This window comes from Gigantopelta aegis, chromosome 6, assembly GCF_016097555.1.
Source record: "Gigantopelta aegis isolate Gae_Host chromosome 6, Gae_host_genome, whole genome shotgun sequence".
Classification (NCBI taxonomy): domain Eukaryota; kingdom Metazoa; phylum Mollusca; class Gastropoda; order Neomphalida; family Peltospiridae; genus Gigantopelta; species Gigantopelta aegis.
In genome coordinates, this window is record NC_054704.1 from 677023 (window position 1) to 701922 (window position 24900).

The 24900-nt window shown below is 42.8% G+C and overlaps 2 protein-coding genes across 3 annotated transcripts in view; one reads left to right on the top strand and one right to left on the bottom strand.

Annotated features, from left to right (window-relative positions):
- LOC121376386 (tRNA selenocysteine 1-associated protein 1-like) overlaps positions 1-24900 on the top strand; it is a 152546-nt gene that overhangs the window by 59716 nt on the left and 67930 nt on the right. The window lies entirely within an intron of this gene.
- Positions 17481-21859, bottom strand: LOC121375205 (homeobox protein TGIF2-like). 2 transcript variants are annotated; one of them, XM_041502504.1, is made up of 2 exons: positions 21701-21859; positions 17481-20461 (listed from the first exon to the last, which is right to left on the bottom strand). In XM_041502504.1, exons 1-2 carry the CDS (start codon positions 21753-21755, stop codon positions 19758-19760), a joined length of 759 nt encoding a protein of 252 aa, XP_041358438.1. In that variant the 5' UTR covers positions 21756-21859; the 3' UTR covers positions 17481-19757. The 2 variants fall into 2 exon arrangements, with proteins under 2 accessions (XP_041358438.1, XP_041358439.1); XM_041502505.1 differs by lacking the exon at positions 21701-21859 and adding an exon at positions 21211-21653.

Below are 24900 nucleotides of genomic sequence, written 5' to 3' on the forward strand. Positions count from 1 at the left end.
AGATGTCGCTCGAAGCACAACAATGCCTACGTCACGACAAATTTCACAGACTTGGGGTGCGTTCGTTTCACCTCTCCTGGACATGTTCCAACTGTTCTGTCCTGGTTGTATCCCCTCTCCAGATATCGTAAGACTTAGCAAAATTATTGGTTTTAAGGGTTTGTAACGTTTTGTATTGAGACACTTACTTGTCTGATCTTTATTGTTACTGAAAATGTTCACGAACTGTGAAGAAAAATCTCACAAATGAACAACAACAAATCGGATGTTGATTGCGCGAACCGTGCACGAGAAAACAAACCGAACCAAAATGATAACGGTCACGTGATATACCAACGTCTGTGACATTGAAATGGAAATATCCCCTATAAAAATAGATTGGACCTCGCTTGCTTAACGGTTTTTTCTCGACAACACGTCTTGTGAAAAAATGCAAAAAAATGCATTTCGTGGTTTTACAAACATCAGGATTACCAAAAAGCACTTCAGGTGAATGGAAATGTGTATTCTAAATAATAAAATGTAAGTAAAGTGCAATTTTATTTGTGAAAAATGGGGTTTAATAGCGAAAAACAACGCCGTAATGGTTAACAAATAAACGTAACTAGGGTGTGTCCCTTTAAACCAATTGATACGGGTGGTGATGGTATAGACTGCGACGAATCAAGTGGAGGGAGGAGAGATGGGGTCGTGCTCCCCCGACAAAAAGTTTTGGTAAAAATAAAATTTGCTTTGAGCAGGTGGAGTTTCGATCCCCGAACCCCCTGATTCCAAACTAGAACTTATTTTTGGCGGTTTTTCTTGCATTTACCTTAAACACGTCACAGAGCAATCAATTTCAGTTCAACTTTTTCTCACGAAACAATCAATTTTGGTTATTATTTCATTGGATGGCGACCGGGTCATCACCGTGTCGTAGCCAATCGTATGTCTTTAATTTAATAACACACACACACACACACACACACACATATATATATATATATATATATATATATATATGTTATTGCCGAATGATATTAAAGAGTTCGCATAATGTTCTCGCAAACGAGTGTGTGAGAAATTTTATTTTGTGGGATTAAAAGTTAATTCCCTTATTTGAAACTTGATTGTTGATGACAAAAGGGCGTGGGTCATGACCAGGGAGTGATTGGGTGTGCATCACTCCCCCGAATTTAGAACCGCCCCAGGTTATCTTAACAGACGAATACATAATCATATTTTGCGCCTCAAATCATATGTACACGTGTTGCTGATTGGTAGCTTTACAGATCGAGTACGCAGGTTGAGTGTGTTCACTTTTAACATCAATGTTAATTAGCGCTGTGACATGATCGGCCATCCAAATAAACACTCATATTCTTCTTTTTTCATTATATTTTGTGGACAGAGCATGACTCGGACTCCCTCCATAGGAACTTCGCTCACCACAGTCTAAAACACTGCCCCCCCCACCCCCCTCCCGTATCTTCCGCGGGCATTAAACACACACACACACACACACACACACACACACACACACACAACCCGTTTATTAGCGGAACTTTGTTGGTGTTTAAAGTTACATTCTCTGGTTACCATATTATAACATCATGTACAAATGTGAAATACAAGCTCAAATGCACTTTTAAAAAAGTCGTGTGTGTTGGCTATGAACGGATATCGTCAAACGTATACGCTTGATTCGTCGCCTGTGCCGCCATAGCTCGGCAAAGCACAAACGACAGTCTGTTGTCAGTTTCAGTTAACACGTGCGTTTGCCGATTTCAAATTGTAGGGTTCGTCTCAAAAAATTAAAAGAGAAATCTTGCACTGTACGAAGAACGTTCGGTTGAGGATACGGTACTAGAGTCTTTAGTTAAAACCGGTTTGATCTTGACAACGTATTATCGACAGTCGTACCTTCCTATTTCAGAACTGATATTTTATAAAGTGTTAGTAGAACTTTCAAAGTTTAGTTTGTATACTAGTAACACATTAATCATGTATATATATTAAAAATAAAATATACTAAAGTAGACAATGAACGTTTTCACTTTTTAAATTTACGTGTTAAAATCGACAAATTCAAATAAATATTATTTCGTTTTGAAAGGGGTGTGTGTGTGTGTGTGTGTGTGTGTGTGTGTGTGTGTGTGTTAACGACTCAAAGATAAAGCATATTGATTTAATAATCATCCGACCCCATACAACAGTAAATAAAACGTGTTGAGTGCGTCGTTAAATAAAACACATCCTATCCTTCCTTCCATCTGCTGTTGGATGTCTAACATTGAGTAATTTTGACATATAATCTTAGAAAGGAATCGGGTGCATGTGCAGGGGGAGGGTATTGGAGGTCGAAACCCATACTTGTCCAAGCTTAAAAAAAATTGAAATGTAATTTTGGGGGGAGCATGGCCCCATATAAACTTCGCTCAACACAGTCTATAACCCCAACCCCGCTGAACTCCCTGCACACGCGCCTTGGAAATCCGCTACATTTTTTTTTTAGCAATGGATCGTTTATATGTACCATCCCACAGACAGGATATCACATACTATGGTCTTTTATATACCCGCCGATGGGGATCGATCCTAGACTGACCACGCATTTCCAAAAAAACACTTTTTTTAGGTCTAAGCAATGAATAAAAATAACATATAGTCTTGAAAACTGTTACGTAAATCGAATACAGTACCCTCTTCCTCTACCCCTAGAGCGTTACGTAATTAGTAACACCCCCTTACATGTAACGCGTATGTCAACAGCTGGCCACTGTCAAAATTTCAAGGCAAATCCCCCACCCACCGACCCCTGGAATGGCGTTGTACCATACCTTTATGGATATAAATATCTTTTGAAGATATGAGACGACCCCTCAATCAAGACAGTTAAATTTGTTAAAAAATAGCGAAATCTCACGTGATCTCTTGTTGGGGAATTCTATAATTGTGATAAGCCAATGAAAACCGAGATCGGTTCGAGCCCGTCAAAAGTGTCCCACTTTCAAAATACTGGCTTTGTTTTTGACCTGGATAAGCCAGCGTAGTGAAACCAATACGGAGTGTGGCATCAGATATGCACCAAACGTAATTGGATTTTCTGTTCTATATGCTTAAATAATAAAAATATTCCGGATACTGCCGATTTATCATTGTAAATCCAAAACGAAAACCCACGCTTCAACTCGTTTGCTCCTCTGGAAAATATACTTTAAACAAGTAGCTCATTGGGAAAAGTTAACCGTAGCAATAATGATGGTCGTTTGGGGATCGCTAATTTAACACACAGCAAATGAACAAATGACGATGTATATCGTAATCTGAACCAAAAGATGACTACTTTTTATTACAGTATATTCTTTGAAAGTTTGTGACTTCTAATTGTAATTAGAGGGTTAGGGTAATTAGAGAATACATGGAGATGTAAACTGGAGATGGTCAGGGTTAGGGTTAGGGTAATTAGAGAATACATGGAGATGTAAACTGGAGATGGTCGGAGTGAGGGTTAGGGTTAGGGTAATTAGAGAATACATGGAGATGTAAACTGGAGATGGTCGGAGTCAGGGTTAGGGTTAGGGTAATTAGAGAATACATGGAGATGTAAACTGGAGATGGTCGGAGTCAGGGTTAGGGTTAGGGTTAGGGTAATTAGAGAATACATGGAGATGTAAACTGGAGATGGTCGGAGTCAGGGTTAGGGTTAGGGTAATTAGAGAATACATGGAGATGTAAACAGGAGATGGTCGGAGTCAGGGTTAGGGTTAGGGTAATTAGAGAATACATGGAGATGTAAACTGGAGATGGTCGGAGTCAGGGTCAGGGTTGGGGTTAGGGTAATTAGAGAATACATGGAGATGTAAACAGGAGATGGTCGGAGTCAGGGTTAGGGTTAGGGTAATTAGAGAATACATGGAGATGTAAACTGGAGATGGTCAGGGTTAGGGTTAGGGTTAGGGTAATTAGAGAATACATGGAGATGTAAACAGGAGATGGTCGGAGTCAGGGTTAGGGTTAGGGTAATTAGAGAATACATGGAGATGTAAACTGGAGATGGTCGGAGTCAGGGTTAGGGTTAGGGTTAGGGTAATTAGAGAATACATGGAGATGTAAACAGGAGATGGTCGGAGTCAGGGTTAGGGTTAGGGTAATTAGAGAATACATGGAGATGTAAACTGGAGATGGTCGGAGTCAGGGTTAGGGTTAGGGTAATTAGAGAATACATGGAGATGTAAACTGGAGATGGTCGGAGTTAGGGTTAGGGTTAGGGTAATTAGAGAATACATGGAGATATAAACTGGAGATGGTCGGAGTCAGGGTTAGGGTTAGGGTTAGGGTAATTAGAGAATACATGGAGATGTAAACAGGAGATGGTCGGAGTCAGGGTTAGGGTTAGGGTAATTAGAGAATACATGGAGATGTAAACTGGAGATGGTCGGAGTTAGGGTTAGGGTTAGGGTAATTAGAGAATACATGGAGATATAAACTGGAGATGGTCGGAGTCAGGGTTAGGGTTAGGGTTAGGGTAATTAGAGAATACATGGAGATGTAAACAGGAGATGGTCGGAGTCAGGGTTAGGGTTAGGGTAATTAGAGAATACATGGAGATGTAAACTGGAGATGGTCGGAGTTAGGGTTAGGGTTAGGGTAATTAGAGAATACATGGAGATGTAAACTGGAGATGGTCGGAGTCAGGGTTGGGGTTAGGGTAATTAGAGAATACATGGAGATGTAAACTGGAGATGGTCGGAGTCAGGGTTAGGGTTAGGGTTAGGGTAATTAGAGAATACATGGAGATGTAAACTGGAGATGGTCGGAGTCAGGGTTAGGGTTAGGGTAATTAGAGAATACATGGAGATGTAAACTGGAGATGGTCGGAGTCAGGGTTAGGGTTAGGGTAATTAGAGAATACATGGAGATGTAAACTGGAGATGGTCGGAGTCAGGGTTAGGGTTAGGGTAATTAGAGAATACATGGAGATGTAAACTGGAGATGGTCGGAGTCAGGGTTAGGGTTAGGGTAATTAGAGAATACATGGAGATGTAAACTGGAGATGGTCGGGGTCAGGGTTAGGGTTAGGGTAATTAGAGAATACATGGAGATGTAAACTGGAGATGGTCGGGGTCAGGGTTAGGGTTAGGGTAATTAGAGAATACATGGAGATGTAAACTGGAGATGGTCGGAGTCAGGGTTAGGGTTAGGGTTAGGGTAATTAGAGAATACATGGAGATGTAAACTGGAGATGGTCGGGGTCAGGGTTAGGGTTAGGGTAATTAGAGAATACATGGAGATGTAAACTGGAGATGGTCGGGGTCAGGGTTAGGGTTAGGGTAATTAGAGAATACATGGAGATGTAAACTGGAGATGGTCGGGGTCAGGGTTAGGGTTAGGGTAATTAGAGAATACATGGAGATGTAAACTGGAGATGGTCGGAGTCAGGGTTAGGGTTAGGGTTAGGGTAATTAGAGAATACATGGAGATGTAAACTGGAGATGGTCGGGGTCAGGGTTAGGGTTAGGGTAATTAGAGAATACATGGAGATGTAAACTGGAGATGGTCGGAGTCAGGGTTAGGGTTCGGGTTAGGGTAATTAGAGAATACATGGAGATGTAAACTGGAGATGGTCGGAGTCAGGGTTAGGGTTAGGGTAATTAGAGAATACATGGAGATGTAAACTGGAGATGGTCGGGGTCAGGGTTAGGGTTAGGGTAATTAGAGAATACATGGAGATGTAAACTGGAGATGGTCGGAGTCAGGGTTAGGGTTAGGGTAATTAGAGAATACATGGAGATGTAAACTGGAGATGGTCGGAGTCAGGGTTAGGGTTAGGGTAATTAGAGAATACATGGAGATGTAAACTGGAGATGGTCGGAGTCAGGGTTGGGGTTAGGGTAATTAGAGAATACATGGAGATGTAAACTGGAGATGGTCGGGGTCAGGGTTGGGGTTAGGGTAATTAGAGAATACATGGAGATGTAAACAGGAGATGGTCGGAGTCAGGGTTAGGGTTAGGGTAATTAGAGAATACATGGAGATGTAAACTGGAGATGGTCGGAGTCAGGGTTAGGGTTAGGGTAATTAGAGAATACATGGAGATGTAAACTGGAGATGGTCGGAGTCAGGGTTAGGGTTAGGGTAATTAGAGAATACATGGAGATGTAAACTGGAGATGGTCGGAGTCAGGGTTAGGGTTAGGGTAATTAGAGAATACATGGAGATGTAAACTGGAGATGGTCGGAGTCAGGGTTAGGGTTAGGGTAATTAGAGAATACATGGAGATGTAAACTGGAGATGGTCGGAGTCAGGGTTAGGGTTAGGGTAATTAGAGAATACATGGAGATGTAAACTGGAGATGGTCGGGGTCAGGGTTAGGGTTAGGGTAATTAGAGAATACATGGAGATGTAAACTGGAGATGGTCGGAGTCAGGGTTAGGGTTAGGGTTAGGGTAATTAGAGAATACATGGAGATGTAAACTGGAGATGGTCGGAGTCAGGGTTAGGGTTAGGGTAATTAGAGAATACATGGAGATGTAAACTGGAGTATGGAGATATTTGGCTAACGAATATTAAGCAGGAATTAGATACGCTTGGGCTAAGTTATATGTGGAAATCGACCCATACCCATATCTGTTTTTATTACATAATTAAAGAAAGAATATTTGATGTATTTAAACAAAAATCCTACAGTTTAATAACAGCGTCGCCAAAAGGATCACTATATAAACACTTAATAAAGGAATATCAATTACAAATATATCTGACGAAGCCAATTGATTCACGTAATATAAAAGAAATAACGAAAATGAGAATTTGTGCACACAGGCTAAATATTGAAGCTGGTAGGTACAAAAATATCGAGAGAACACAAAGAGTATGTACATTGTGTAATATTAATGAGATTGAGGATGAGTTTCATTTTATTCTTCAGTGTCCACGATACGAAACTATAAGAAATAGATTTATTAAGAAATACTACTCCAAGAACCCCAGTGCTTTTAACTAATGCAGCTATTGTCAACTACAAACAATAAGGAGATAAATAACCTTGGCAAATACTTATGAGGGATATGCTATTACTACAAACAACTTAATATATCTATATTTGTGTAACCCATATTGCCGATTGTTTATATATAGATATAGATGGATTGTTATCGGTATATGTGTATGTATTTATGTAAGTCATTCTCCACCATTGTTCCGTACTATTGTACAATATTGTATTTCATTGTTATAATGCTGATAAGTTGGAAAACTTAACGCAATAAAGAACTTGAACTTGGAGATGGTCGGAGTCAGGGTTAGGGTTAGGGTAATTAGAGAATACATGGAGATGTAAACTGGAGATGGTCGGAGTCAGGGTTAGGGTTAGGGTAATTAGAGAATACATGGAGATGTAAACTGGAGATGGTCGGAGTTAGGGTTAGGGTTAGGGTAATTAGAGAATACACGGAGATGTAAACTGGAGATGGTCGGAGTCATCTGGGAATCAGTTGCACCAGCTTTGGTTGACATCTGTATGGTGCAATTTGAGTATAAAAACTCTCATCTAATGGAAATGATCCTGATAAATAACAACAATTGGTCAGAGCCATGAGAGAATCGTTTATATCAAGTGTGGGTAAAACACGCATGGTTAAATATAGGGTTTTGTTTTTGTTTTTTCTTAAATTAAAACATATTTTATTGTTTGTTTGTTTTTTAAACAAAACAGACAAATGGATTACGCACAAGTTATACAACTTACTAGGCCTTATCCATTGTGCATACATGTCACGGCAGTCACATATTTATGAAATTTAAATACATTGTATTAACAGAACTAAATAGTGTTGATCATGCAGATGTTTGGCCTCGTGGGCTTAAGTTTTGTACTTTTTTAAAACGAATGTTTTGAATCCCTGACTTAACGCAGAAAAAGTTCAAATTGCATTGTTTCACAGGTGTTGATTCTTGAACAATATTCTACATCTAGAATAATAGTATGACGTCACAGGTATGGATTAATGCTTTTTAAATGAAAATAAGTTTTGACAATTTCCAATTTCAGCTCAGGTTGTTCCAAAGTTTTATTGTCGAATGAATAAATGACGATTAAGTAACTGCGTTCTAGGAGAGGGTAAAGAAATGTCATTACGATTCCTTACCATGTAAGGGTCTCTTTCTTCAACAGTTAAACATGGTGGCCATATTGGATTTTGAACGGACCCCAAAAAGAATAACACTTACAGGGCCGTGAGAGGATCATTTGGACAAGTTTAAATGAAATCTGCCTTCGAGCCAGAGGAGCTAACAACACAAAACAAAAATTCGCTTTCTAGAGCAGGTGGAGGGGGAAGGGTCCCAGCCTGCACACGCGTCTGTTATAATCGCTCGTTAGGCCTATGAACGTCCAAATGTTCCGTCTCCGGCCTCGGTGGTGTACCAGTTAAAACCATCGCCTGGTAGGTACTGGGTTCGCCTCCCGATCACCTGCTCCCACCTAGAGCGAGTTAACAGCTCAACGGGTAAGTGTAAGGCCCTTTACACACACCACCCCCCCCCCTCTCTTTCTCTCTCTCTCTCTCTCTCTCTCACACACACACACACACACTAACCACTAACGCAATGTGCTTGCCATTCCAGACAACTGAGGTGTGCGCTTGAACTTTAATCCAGATAACTATACCGCGAGGCTAATTTAAATGAAATGAAACGTCCCGTTTAGCTCTCGAACGGCAAAGACCCGTAGGTTTTACTGTGACGTCAAGTGCGTCTTATCACGAGTGTTGCTGCGCCGAGTCCGTGTCGCAGCGTAGGTCGTTACGAGAGTTTTCTCGGAAACCACCGGCTTCTCGGTATCGGTGTACGGACACTGCCGACACGACCACTCTGGCCTTGGCGAGGATTTCGCGCCATGCAGGGAACAACCTGTTTGCATCAATGAGCTATTTATACTGCGTCACCACTCATTTCAAGGCGCGCACTGCACCTCTTACGCAAAGCCGGAAGTATTGATAGCAGGTCAAGTTGTATGAGGTTAGGCCACGCGGAGATTCCCGCCGTAATGCTTGGTAATGGAGCGAAACAGACCATGTGATTCTTTCTTCTACGAAACTGTGGACACGACACAACCCAGCAGTACTACTATTACTAGTATTCCTCGATCCATGGACACGACACAACCCAGCAGTCCTACTATTAATAGTATACCTCGATCCATGGACACGACACAACCCAGCTGTACTACTATTACTAGTATACCTCGATCCATGGACACGACACAACCCAGAAGTGCTACTATTACTAGTATACCTCGATCCATGGACACGACACAACCCAGCAGTGCTACTATTACTAGTATTCCTCGATCCATGGACACGACACAACCCAGCTGTACTACTATTACTAGTATACCTCGATCCATGGACACGACACAACCCAGAAGTGCTACTATTACTAGTATACCTCGATCCATGGACACGACACAACCCAGCTGTACACACGACACAACCCAGCTATTACTACCATACCTCGATCCATGGACACGACACAACCCAGTGCTACTATTACTACCATACCTCCTCGATCCATGGACCAACCCAGACACAACCCAGGACACGAGTGCTACTATTACTCGATCAATGGACACGACACAACCCAGCAGTGCTACTATTACTACCATACGATCCATGGACACGACACAACCCAGCTGTACTACTATTACTAGTATTCCTCGACACAACCTATTACTCCTATACCTCGATCCATGGACACGACACAACCCAACAGTACTACTATTACACCTCGATCCATGGACACGACACCATGGACACGACACAACCCAGCAGTACTACTATTACACCTCGATCCATGGACACGACACAACCCAGCAGTGCTACTATTACACCTCGATCCATGGACACGACACAACACAACCCAGCCAGCTGTACTACTATTACTAGTATTCCTCGATCCATGGACACGACACAACCCAGCAGTGCTACTATTACTAGTATACCTCGATCCATGGACACGACACAACCCAGCAGTCCTACTATTACTACCATACCTCGATCCATGGACACGACACAACCCAGCAGTGCTGCTATTACACCTCGATCCATGGACACGACACAAGCCAGCTATACTACTATTACTAGTATACCTCGATACATGGACACGACACAACCCATCAGTGCTACTATTACTAGTATACCTCGATCCATGGACACGACACAACCCAGCAGTGCTACTATTACTACCATACCTCGATCCATGGACACGACACAACCCAGCAGTGCTACTATTACTACCATACCTCGATCCATGGACACGACACAACCCAACAGTACTACTATTACACCTCGATCCATGGACACGACACAACCCAGTAGTACTACTATTACTAGTATACCTCGATCCATGGACACGACACAACCCAGCAGTACTACTATTACTACCATACCTCGATCCATGGACACGACACAACCCAGCTGTACTACTATTACTAGTATACCTCGATCCATGGACACGACACAACCCAGCAGTGCTACTATTACACCTCGATCCATGGACACGACACAAGCCAGCTATACTACTATTACTAGTATACCTCGATACATGGACACGACACAACCCAGCAGTGCTACTATTACTAGTATACCTCGATCCATGGACACGACACAACCCAGCAGTGCTACTATTACAACCATACCTCGATCCATGGACACGACACAACCCAGCAGTGCTACTATTACTACCATACCTCGATCCATGGACACGACACAACCCAACAGTACTACTATTACACCTCGATCCATGGACACGACACAACCCAGCAGTACTACTATTACTAGTATACCTCGATCCATGGACACGACACAACCCAGCAGTACTACTATTACTACCATACCTCGGTCCACCAAACACTGTGTAAGTGGTTTTTGTCAATAGTTCCAGTTTCTCTTGACAAAAAACAAAGCAAAACAAAACAAACAAAACAAAACAAAGTAACTAAACAAAACAATTTTATTTTTTGGAAAGAACAACAAATTTCTAGTTTTATATGTAGACTTGTAAAAACATTTAAATATCGTCCGATTCCGTTTCGATGGATGCGACAATTGCATAAACAAGTTGGGGGTGGGGGGTTCAATATATTTTTGGGGAGAGCATGACTCGAAACCCCTCCCCCTCCCCCTCCTAAAATTCCTGCACACGAGCCTGAATTGGTCTTTTGAACATGTGACATTGTTTACTTGTGCAAGTCCAGCGTAAACAAACGACTGTCACACTAAAAATGAGGTTAAAACAAAGAAATCAACTGAACCCAATACATTCACAAACATGGCGTATTTTAATACCTTTTTCCCCACTGATTTTGAGAAAGTTGTTTTTTCAAATTATTGTTTATTTATTGATTTTAATGTTTATTTATTTATTTATTTATTTACTGCTTCTTTGGTATCTGGACTATTGAAGTCGCATGTCTGTCGTGGCGTCTGCTGGCAAAACTATTTTCATAAATTACTATAACCTCATGTGGTTTGTTTTGTTATGTTGCTTTTGTATGTTCCTGTTGTTTGTTTTTTGTTTGTTGTTGTTTGTTTTTGTTGCTGTTGTTTTTGTTGTATTTTTGTTGTTTGTTTGTTTTTGTGTGTTTTTTTGTGGGAGGGGAGTGTTCTTCAAAGAGAAAAGGAGAATGTTTTTGTTTTTTTAAGTTCTGGCTGTAATACCGCTAAACGTTTCACCCAACGAAATGGTAATGTAGTCAACATTATTTACGACTGAAGTTAAGTTTATATAGCCTAGAATCTATTTTTACGACACCACTAGAGCCTATTGATTTACTAGATGTCAAGTTTTGCATAACAACTGTTTATACTTTAAGACAGAATGGTCTTCATCTACTTGTGATATTTATACTTCGTATAGCTCTTTACACTGATGTTCATAAGTGTACGAGACGGGGGGCAAGTGGGGGGGGGGGGGGGCACCCCCCAGTTCTGGAGAAAGACCTCAAATTCGGGCAACAATTATAAAGATAGGCCTATTCAGGCAAAATGTACTAACCTGAGACCTTTTTACCATGTATTTCCATCATTCTAACCTCAAAATTAGTTGTAATCCATGTAAAAATATTAATAAATGTGATCCAGATTCGGGCATTTTCGTTTAATTCGGGCAAAAGACAGCCTGCTCCCCTACAAAAATGGTAGCCCGTACGCCTATGCCGATGTTGATTATCAATTAATTTATTTTTATACCATTGTTTGACACCCAATAGCTGGTGCTTTCTTGTGCTGGGTTGCCATTAAGCATTCATTCATTCATTCATTCATTCTTTACGCTTGAGAACTAACAATCTTAATCTCCTAGAGAAGAGGGCGGGACATAACCCAGTGGGAAAACGCTCACTTCATGCGCGATCGGTCTAGGATCGGTCCCAGTCGGTGGGCCCATTTCTCGTTCCAGCCAGGGCATCAAGACTGGTATATCAACGGCTGTGGTATGTGCTATCCTGTCTGTGCATATAAAAATATATCCCTTGCTACTAATGAAAAAATGTAGCGGGTTTCCTCACCTAGACTATATGTCTAAATTACCAAAATTTATATCTGACGATTAGTGTACTCTAGTAGTGTCGTTAAACAAAACAAACTAACAATCTCCATGAGCACACGATATCTGTTTAATGTGACCTTGACCAATGCCTTACAGACTGCACATAAAATTAGAAAATTTGTTTTGTTTGCAAAAGACATTTCCATCTTTTTCTAAATCAAACCAAACTGAAATTGACCAAAAAACCCTAATAAGTTTGCTGGAGCGATGTATAGCAGGTAATAGGTGCTAAAACTGACAGCTAAACACAATGTGGGTCGTCCATTCATCCATGTATAGTTATTGTTGTACATATATCCAACTGCGGCTCAAACACGTTGTTGACGCCCCAGACCCTCCCACTGCACACGCGCCTGTCTACCGATCGAGTCGTCAAACTCGCTCTGGGTGGGACTCGGTACCAAGATGCGAACTCCAGTACCTACCAGCTTCAAGTTTTGGCTTAACTACTATATTAGCGAGGCCGTTCAACAAATACGCAGCCACTTAAAGACATCTCTTTCACTTCGATAAATAGCGACGAACGATTCCTACCAGGGTAGGGTGGGGTGTGTGGTGTGGTGTAGTGTGGTGTGGTGGTGGTGTGTTTCTTTATACTATATTCATTCGCCTTTCCACGGATAACCAGTGCATAATAATAAGTCGGTCAGTGTCCACCTCCCGCCCATACCACGCCATAATAACAACATGGATGCAATGTACCACCCCCGCCCATACCACGCCATAATAACAACATGGATGCAATGTCCCACCCCCGCCCATACCACGCCATAATAACAACATGGATGCAATGTCCCACCCCCGCCCATACCACGCCATAATAACAACATGGATGCAATGTCCCACCCCCGCCCATACCACGCCATAATAACAACATGCATGCAATGTACCACCCCCGCCCATACCACGCCATAATAACAACATGGATGCAATGTCCCACCCCCGCCCATACCACGCCATAATAACAACATGGATGCAATGTCCCACCCCCGCCCATACCACGCCATAATAACAACATGCATGCAATGTCCCACCCCCGCCCATACCACGCCATAATATCAACATGGATGCAATGTCCCACCCCGCCCATACCACTCCATAATAAGAACATGGATGCAATGTCCCACCCCGCCCATACCACTCCATAATAACAACATGGATGCAATGTCCAACCCGCGCCCATACCACGCCATAATAACAACATGGATGCAATGTCCCACCCCCGCCTATACCACGCCACAGTATCAACATGCATGCAATGTCCCACCCCGCCCATACCACGCCACAATATCAACATGGATGCAGTGTCCCATCCCGCCCATACCACGCCATAATAACATGCATACAATGTCCCATCCCGCCAATACCACGCCATAATAACATGCATGCAATGTCCCACCCCCGCCAATACCACGCCATAATAACATGCATGCAATGTCCCATCCCCGCAATAACAACATGGATGCAATGTCCCACTCCGCCCATACCACGTCATAATAACATGCATACAATGTCCCACCCCGCCAATACCACGTCATAATAACATGCATGCAATGTCCCACCCCTCCCATACCACGCCATAATAACATGCATACAATGTCCCACCCCTCCCATACCACGCCATAATAACACGCATGCAATGTCCCACCCCCGCCCATACCACGTCATAATAACATGCATACAATGTCCCACCCATCCCATACCACGTCATAATAACAACATGGATGCAATGTCCCACCCCCGCCCATACCACGTCATAATATCAACAAGAATGCAATGTCCCACCCCGCCAATAACACGCCATAATAACAACATGGATGCAATGTCCCACCCCGCCAATACCACTCCATAATAACAACATGGATGCAATGTCCCACCCCGCCAATACCACGTCATAATAACAACATGCATGCAATGTCCCACCCCGCCAATACCACTCCATAATAACAACATGGATGCAATGTTCCACCCCGCCAATACCACTCCATAATAACAACATGCATGCAATGTCCGATCCCCGCCATAACGACATAGATGCAATGTCCCACCCCCGCCAATACCAACATGGATCAATGTCCCACCCCCGCCCATACCACGCCACAATATCAACATGGATGCAGTGTCCCATCCCGCCCATACCACGCCATAATAACAACATGCATGCAATGTCCGATCCCCGCCATAACAACATAGATGCAATGTCCCACCCCCGCCAATACCACGCCATACCAACATGGATGCAATGTCCCACCCCGCCAATACCACCATGGATGCAATGTCCCACCCCCGTCGATACCACGCCACAATATCAACATGCATACAATGTCCCACCCCGCCCATACCACGCCACAATATCAACATGCATACAATGTCCCACCCCGCCTATACCACGCCACAGTATCAACATGCATGCAATGTCCCACCCCGCCCATACCACAATATCAACATGGATGCAGTGTCCCATCCCGCCCATACCACGCCATAATAACATGCATACAATGTCCCATCCCACCAATACCACGCCATAATAACATGCATGCAATGTCCCACCCCCGCCAATACCACGCCATAATAACATGAATGCAATGTCCCATCCCCGCAATAACAACATGGATGCAATGTCCCACTCCGCCCATACCACGTCATAATAACATGCATACAATGTCCCACCCCGCCAATACCACGTCATAATAACATGCATGCAATGTCCCACCCCTCCCATACCACGCCATAATAACATGCATACAATGTCCCACCCCTCCCATACCACGCCATAATAACATGCATGCAATGTCCCACCCCGCCCATACCACGTCATAATAACAACATGGATGCAATGTCCCACCCCCGCCCATACCACGTCATAATAACATGCATACAATGTCCCACCCCTCCCATACCACGTCATAATAACAACATGGATGCAATGTCCCACCCCCGCCCATACCACGTCATAATATCAACAAGAATGCAATGTCCCACCCCGCCAATACCACGCCATAATAACAACATGGATGCAATGTCCCACCCCGCCAATACCACGTCATAATAACAACATGCATGCAATGTCCCACCCCGCCAATACCACTCCATAATAACAACATGGATGCAATGTCCCACCCCGCCAATACCACGTCATAATAACAACATGCATGCAATGTCCCACCCCGCCAATACCACTCCATAACAACAACATGGATGCAATGTTCCACCCCGCCATTACCACTCCATAATAACATGCATGCAATGTCCGATCCCCGCCATAACGACATAGATGCAATGTCCCACCCCCGCCAATACCAACATGGATCAATGTCCCACCCCCGCCCATACCACGCCATAATAACAACATGCATGCAGTGTCCCACCCCCGCCCATACCAACAACATGGATGCAATGTCCCACCCCCGTTCATTCCACGACATAACATGGATTCAATGGCCCACCCCCGCCATATTAAGACGGGTCACTGCCCCCCCCCCCCCCCCAATAATAAGATGGGTCACCCCCTCCCCTCTCCCATACCACGCGGCGCCATAATGTAAATACAGCCAGTGATGACACATACAGATTATTTTTTTTTATTCCGTATTAATTTACTAAGGAAACGAAAGAACATTCAATAATGCTCGTCGAAAGCCATCCCAGGCCGCGGTCGTTCTACCTCGAGGATAGAGTTTTTAAAAAGGGGCACCTACCACATCAAAACGTACACAAACAAGCATTCTAGTGCGTCATTCCTCAAAACAACCAACCGACAAATATAAAGTAAAGTTTGTTTTATTTAACGACGCCACTAGAGCACATTGATTTTTAATCTTATCGTCGGCTATTGGACGTCAAACATATGGTCATTCTGACACTGTTTTTAGAGGAAACCCGCTGTCGCCACATAGGCTACCCTTTTTTACGACAGGCAGCAAGGGATCTTTTATTTGCGCTTCCCACAGGCAGGATAGCACAAACCATGGCCTTTGTTGAACCAGTTATGGATCACTGGTCGATGCAAGTGGTTTACACCTACCCATTGAGCCTTGTGGGGCACTCACTCAGGGTTTGGAGTCGGTATCTGGATTAAAAATCCCATGCCTCGACTGGGATCCGAACCCAGTACCTACCAGCCTGTAGACCGATGGCCTGCCACGACGCCGGTCCGACAAATATAAATGCATACGTGGATTTTTGCAGCACTCCCAATTCAACAAAGGGCGTCATTGGCATTGTATTTACGCGGAGCGGGATATAGCGCAGTGGTAAAACGCTGCCTGGTGCGCGGCGAGTCTGGGATCGATCCCCATCGGTGGGCCCAATGGGCCATTTGTTTTTCCAGCAACTGCACCATGATAGGATAGCATATACCACAGCCTTTGATTTACCAGTTTGTGGGATGGTGCATATAAAATATCCCTTGCTACTAACGGAAAAATGTTGACAATAAGTCAAAATTACCAAATGTTTGACATCCAAGATTATTAGTAAATCAATGTGCTCTAGTGGTATTGTTACACAAAACACTATTTTTGTGCATACAATTCTGTTTTAGAGGTGCCCACTCTAGAAAAAGTTGTTTTGTTTAACGACACCACTAGAGCACATTAGTATATTAATCACAGGCTACTAGATGCCAAACATTTGGTAATTTTGACATGAAGTTTTAGAGATGAAACCCGCTACATTTTTCCATTAGTAGCACGTATTTTTTAATATACACCATCCCATACAGGATACCACATCTTTTCATATAGTAGTGGTACACTAGCAAAAGTCTCCGAATCTGCACCCTCGTCTTGGATCAGCGTCCACAAATGGTGGATTAATTTACTTATAAAAGGTTTAAGATGGTTCTACTGATTTTACATACATGTAATTAAAAAAACAATTCACTCTTTCAATGGGTTTTTTCTAATTATTGTTATTGCATTTCAAAATATACAAATGTTAGAAAAGTTAATGCATATAAAATGTATCCTGCAATAAACATGGAAAATTAAAACGATGTATTGGAATAAACTTAAAACTCAAACAAAAACACTAATTCTGCCTGCAATCATGTACAAAAATCACAAAATAATCAGCGGAAAGTTAAATATGCATAACATATGCAAGCACCGTTCGAGTGAAACCATCACCGTTTTTAAATACTAGTAATTCTACAAACAAGCCCTGTCAATACGTATTACATGTACTACGTCGGTTATTGTGGTCAGTACGTCTTATTACCGATGACACAAATCTACAACTAATCTAAAACCGACACGTCTTTCATATCGCGGCCTCTCGCTAACCGACACACGTAGACATGTTCAGACAATCACAAAGGAATGTAGGTAATTACTGATTTCTGTAATATTACTATGACAACGTTGAGACGGACGTTCAGTCACCCCGACGTTTTACAAGTTTAACAAACGTCAAGATCAACGTTTAATGTGAACACTGGTGTACTGGGAGCCGTGTTAGTGTGAACACTGGTGTACTGGGAGCCGTGTTAGTGTGAACAGTGGTGTACTGGGAGCAGTTAGTGTGAACACCGGTGTACTGGGAGCCGTGTTCGTGCACAGGTCTAGGGAGATCAATTATAGGGACAGCAAAATCTTGCACACAAAAAAAAAACGAAAAAAGAAAAGAAAAAAAAAGGGGGGGGGGGGGGACGTTCCAACATATGAATGTCCATGGGGAGCAAACTAGTAAATGTGTTTGGCTGTAGTACAGAACACCAGTACGTGCTTGTGGTTACTGCACGCGTGGCGCTACGACTGTACCACCCCAGGGTAAACCGGACTGTAAAGGCGACTAAAGGGAAATCTATAACGTTTGGGATCATGCACAAATTGTATCGGAGAGGGGGGTACCTAGGTGTTTTTAACTGGGTCAGGGGATAACTACTAGACAAATGCATGACTATATGTGTCATATTATGTATACAAGTCAAATCTACCAGCAATGCTACTACGATCAGAGAAATCTATGTCGGGCGCAGTGACACATTGTTTGTACAACATGATTATCAGTGTAATGTGGCCAGGTTTAAACGTGGCGATCAGTCACTGGATCGGTGGACGTTTAACAAGTACCCGGTGTCACTACTGAATAGCACAGTGTGCTCCAGACACGGCTGCACGGACAGTGTGGTCCAGATACGGCTGCACGGACAGTGTGGTCCATACAACTATTCGGTAACCAGCGTTTCGACATTCCACAGAATAAAACTTCTGAGCAGCTTAGTAAATACACGTGAGTGTACGACCGGTGGAGTCTGGCCGCTAATTACATCGATACTAGAGCAGAAGCACGACTCCAGTCGTAATCCCGTCTCTCCGAGCATCTGTGCAATTTTTACATTACAATTAATCCACGTAAAGCAACTTATTCTATTTCCAGGTAAATCGCTTTGTCTCGCCGAAAACCAGTCGAGCTGTCACCTCGCCACGTGCTCCCGAGACCACGTGACTAGATTACAGGCCGTCAGCTGGTTAGCGGCAGAGCGCGACCTACAATCGCCAGAAGTCGTACACAAAGCATATGTCGCCTTTCACAGCGCAACATTTACCGGCGTCCTCGCCAAGTATAACGATACAAAACGTATCAATGCTTATCCGTTATAAACACTCAAACCCTAGTCAATACCGTGCACCATGTAACAAACCTCATGGGTCTCAACAAATGTAACAAAGTCCATGTGTAACCACTCTTGAAATGTTAACGAATACCTGCTTGTCGGGCCAAAATCCTGGAATTGTTATTTTGGGTGGTTTTTTCTGTCACAAATGGGTTAATAGTGAGCCAAGTGTTAGTCAAGTTTAACAACTTATAGTCAACCAGGTTACTAGACAAGTGACCCAACGTTCTAGAACAAAACTCACAAATAGAAGACACTGTAATGGCGTATTTGGACAGCGTTGAGTGTTCTGCACGAGATTGATATTAAAACACGTGACAAAGCTAAAAGTACACCATGACTTGCATCCGTAACACTACAGTTTAGGTTACAATCCCTCCACAACTGTTCGCCAGTTACTCGTTATAAACTAACTCCAGCGGGGCTGTCTAGATCACCAGAGGACGTAATAGCGCGGGAAACTATGAAATGCGATCATGTGACGTCACGCACACGTGGTTGTCCGCACGTCTGTTCAACCACTCGCCGAATAGCGATTGTGTTGTGACTGTCAGTTTGTTTTGCTCGCTTCCATTTGTCTTTGTTTTTCCAACTGACTGATGGCAACGTCGACAAGCATATAAAAACAACGGAAAATGTCATCCTTGCCCTGTTTGTTGGATGGGGAGGGCGGGGGCGTGGGTGTTGAAAGGGAGGAGGTAAATGGCAGGCGCGGGGAGAAATGTTTTGATACGGATTCCGTTTCTGAATTGTAATCACTGGACGATGACGTTTCACTGTCTGACACGTAACCGTCTGTCTCCATGGAAACGAGACGCGGAGACCGGTCCGAGTCCCGACTGGAGGCGCTGTCCTCAGAGGAGTCAAACTTCCGGTTTGTGTCAATTCGTGGAAACTTGTCCTCGTCGTCACTGAAGGGCTTATCGCCCTTGTTCCTGCGCGTGATGGTGAACTGGTGGGGGTCCATCCCGTCCCTCTTGATCATCTCAGGGAGGATCCGGCGGCGGGCGTTGATGAACCAGTTGCACACCTGCAGCACGGTCAGGTCGGCCGCATTAGACAGGTGGACCTTCTCCTGGTCGGTCGGATACGCGTTGTAGCGGTGCTCGTACAGCCAGCCCTTCAGAATCCGGACAGACTCCTTAGGCAGGTTCCCACGGCGCTTCTTGGCGCTCGCCTCAGCTCCCTGAGCAGACTCCCTAAACCGACCGTCTCCCGAATCATACTCGTCACTAAGCCACCTCGTCTCGCGAGCTACAACAAATAAGTAAACAAACATTCATTATTCAAACTGGCAGTCAAACCATACACTTCTCTTTAAGTGAATATATAGGCATACACAACTACCATGACCAAATGTTACTGTAAAACAAGGCGCCAGATGCACACACCCTCCACCCATTGGCAGTAAATAAACAAATACCCCCCCCCCTCCCCCAATTATGTCAGAATTAATACACGAATTTTTTTTTTACGATTACATCAGGAGTTAACAATTATGTCATTTACTGACACCTACCCAACCCCTTGTGTAGTGGCGTATCGAGGGGTGGGGGCACGGGGCAATGCCGCCCAATAAAATAATAAAAACATTATTAAAATTTATTTACAAAATACTACATAAAGTGGGTTAATCCCCCCCCCCCCATTTTATTATTTATTTACTTTTTTAATTCTGCGAAATACACCCCCCCCCCCCAATGGCTCACCAGGGAAGGTTTTGGAGTGCGACCTCCCCCACCTTCCTTTGATAGCTGACTGCACCCTACTAATAATGTTCCTAGGTCATATTCAAGAACATAGCTGTCAAACCAAGGTTTGTACCCCCACCCCCCAAAAAAAAAAACTAAAATTACACAGGACACCACATTGGCAAATATATAAGATCTGTTAAAAAGTGAAAAAGTATTTTTAATAATAAAATTAATTTAGTTGATTTAGTGATTTTACAACTTGTAAGTACAAACTTCCACACACGATGCTAGTTTAGCACGGTTACTCACGTGTATAAATACACAACGTAAATTGTTGAAACATCTGGAAGAAACAAAGTTGCTATTTTTAGATTTTACCTCACGACAAATGCAGTTAGAAACGTCCACCATTAAAATACCTAATAGAGTAAAGTGGAGGGGTGTTTTGTCGACAGTGCGAGTTAACAAGTGTGCGGGGATCTCGCGGAAGGAATAACTGTTTGAACAATGGTGCCCGGCCACGCCGTCAACACGCCGTGACACTGACAGCTGCCTCCGCTACTCGGCGCAAGTGTCAAACATGGCCCGCGACACGTCCTGAGTAGAAGAGCAGAAACCCGCACCGCCAACCAGCACCGTACTACATACACACCGAAATAACGACCAAAACATGGAAAACGCCGACGGAATTGAACAAAGACACGAGTTTGTTCTTCCCCAGACCACGTGTTCACACTGAGCGTGACCTGTTGAAGGTTTTCTCTCACTAGTAAACACAAATACTGTCCTATCTACTCACCTCGCTTCGAGCGTAGTTTATCCACGTCAAGGCTCTGGTAGTTATATTCCATCATTTCTTAAGTAAGAGTGTTTTTCACTTGTGTCAGTGATAGAAAGTATCCCCACACTTTGGACGATTACCACGCGGTCACAACTGACATTCAAGTAGTGTGCTGTACGGCGCTTGTTTGACAGATAAAGAACCACGTGGCTTATTAACATGAGAATGAGCGAGCCTGCTGATTGGTCAAACGCTGTGGGACAAAGGTCAGGCTTGTTAATAGCCAGCTGACATTTTCCAGTTTAATAACAATAGCAGACAGGACAAAATTTTGTAATAAATCCGATATGAACTATTGAATATATAGAGTTATTACACACATGCGAAAACAATGACCGGTTCGTGGGGTAGAAACAAGACGGTAGAAACAACTAGCAAAATGCGCGCCAATGTTTGCCGCTATAATGGTCACGTGATACACAAAGCGCTGTCACTGAACTGTCAAAGCTTACTGGTGTTGTGCAATTTCCTTCCATTTGTTTAACTTTTATTCGGAATGAAAAATACAGATTAAAAAACAAAAAGAAACAAGAAACGCCTTGGTAAAGTGAGAGTGTGTATTACGTACGTATGCATAATATACAATGAATAAAAATAACTGAAAATCTTAAACGGTTATATTTAATGTTATTATTAAAAAAAAAAAAATAATAATTAAAAAAAAGAAGTTTGTTTTATTTAACGAAAAAAGTAGATTTAACGACGCTACTAGAGCACATTGATTTTTTTTATCTTATCGGCTATTGGACGTCAAACATATGGTCATTCTGACACTGTTTTTAGAGGAAACCCGCTGTCGCCACATAGGCTACTCTTTTACGACAGGCAGCAAGGGATCTTTTATTTGCGTTTCCCACAGGCCGGATAGCACAAACCATGGTCTTTGTTGAACCAGTTATGGATCACTGGTCGGTGCAAGTGGTTTACACCTACCCATTGAGCCTTGCGGTGCACTCACTCAGGGTTTGGAGTCGGTATCTGAATGAATAATCCCATGCCTCGACCGGGATCCGAACCCAGTACCTACCAGCCTGTAGACCGATGGCCTAACCACGACGCCACCGAGGCCGGTTAAATAATAATAATAAAAAAAAAAAAAAAAAAAAAAAATAATAATAATAAATTAAAAAAAAAAGAAAAAAAAAAAGACACCCCCTATTTGTTTTGTTTTTTTAAATATTGCCCCAGAAACGTTTGATGTAGGCACTGGCGTAGGAAGGGGGCAAGGTGGCATTTGCCCCCACTTTGTAGCAGCAGTGATGGTTTATATGTCTGTGTGTGTACCCCCCCCCCCCCCCCACACACACACACACACGCTTTGGCATCTTCCTACGCCCGTGATAGGTAACTAATAAAATAGATGATGTGCTGTTTTTGACTCATGTGAGCAAACGTTACAAACATTAGAATCCATCAATTTTATTTTATGTAAAAATATATTTAGGCTATTGATAAAATCTGATACTGGAACCACAACAGTGTTGGGTCTTTCAAAAAACAAGAGGTAAAACATTTATACACCATGCCGCTTCGTTTGACTATTTTAGTTAGTGTGTGATGTTGAAATTACCGACGACTTAATCAGTATTTTGTAAAAGATTTTGCTTCCCGATTTGTCTTTTAAGAAGAACTTGTTTTTAATGAAAATATTGGATTTTTACATAAATTTATTGGTTATTTGATTTTTATTTTAATGAAGGATTTGACAGCCGTTAATAAATATGTAGACCTATATAGTGTATAAACCATTCATGGCTTAAATTAATTAAAATTGTTTGCGGTCTCTGTGGTTTTTCTTCTTTTTAAAAATAATAATAAAACTAAAATCGATGTTATGTTATATTTTGCTTTAAGAATGTCAATGTTCATATGTCATCATTCGTCATTTAATAAATGTTACATTAAAACTATGCCCATTTCACTATATATTATTTGTAAATTATGGAGTTCTTTTCTATTGATATATTGTTACTATACCCATTATTAGAACCTAGTCTCTCGTCTTTATTGTAGGTGTCCACGACTGGTATCAGGGCGGATTATGCTTTAGGTAAGGGGGGTTTGTGAAACAATATGTAAATGTTTATAATTTGAAATTATAAATTTTACAGGATACCGAGAGAGAGAGAGAGAGAGAGAGAGAGAGAGAGAGAGAGAGAGAGAGAGAGAGAGAGAGAGAGAGAGAGAGACTGTTTATTGTGAACTGTTTCAAACTGATGCGTACATCAGCGCTACTTAATACAGTTACATGCATTCATTATTAGCCGGGGGAGTGGGGGGGGGGGGGGTCCGTGCAACTGCAACCCCCCATAATCCACCCCTGGGTATATTAGGTCAAAGGCCGTGGTATATGCTATCCTGTCTGTGGAATGGTGCATATAAAAGATCCCTTGCTACCAATGAAACACATTGGTGGGTTTCCTCTCTAAGACTTGATGTCGAAATTACCAAATGTTTGACATCCAATAGCCGATGATTAATAAATCATCAGAGGAAACCCGCTACATTTTTCTTAATGCAGCAAGGGATCTTTTATATGTACTATCCCACAGACAGGATAGCACATACCACGGTCTTTGACCAGTTGTAGTGCACTGGTTGGAACGAGAGAAAACCAGACCAGCTGAATGGATCTACCGAAGTGGTTCGATCCTGCGACGCGAGCACCTCAAGCCAGCACTCAACCGACTGAGCTAAACCTGCCCCGTGTCAGATACGAGGGCGGCTGTAAATGTGTTAGGGAGTCCGAGCGTGCAGCGAAAAATCCCAAAACTATTCATTATCTAAAGACAGACGTTCCGCAATAACAGCCAGCGGTCGACCAACATGGACTATCGTCTCCACCAACTAGAAATAAACTCATACACTATCGTCTCCACATACTGGAAATAAACCCATTAACTATCGTCCCCACCGACTAGAAATACACTCATTAACTATCGTCCCCACAGACTGGAAATAAACTCATACACTATCGTCCCCACAGACTGGAAATAAACTCATACACTATCGTCCCCACAGACTGGAAATAAACTCATACACTATCGTCCCCACATACTGGAAATAAACTCATACACTATCGTCCCCACCGACTGAAAAAAACTCATACACTATCGTCCCCACCGACTGGAAATAAACTCATACACTATCGTCCCTGT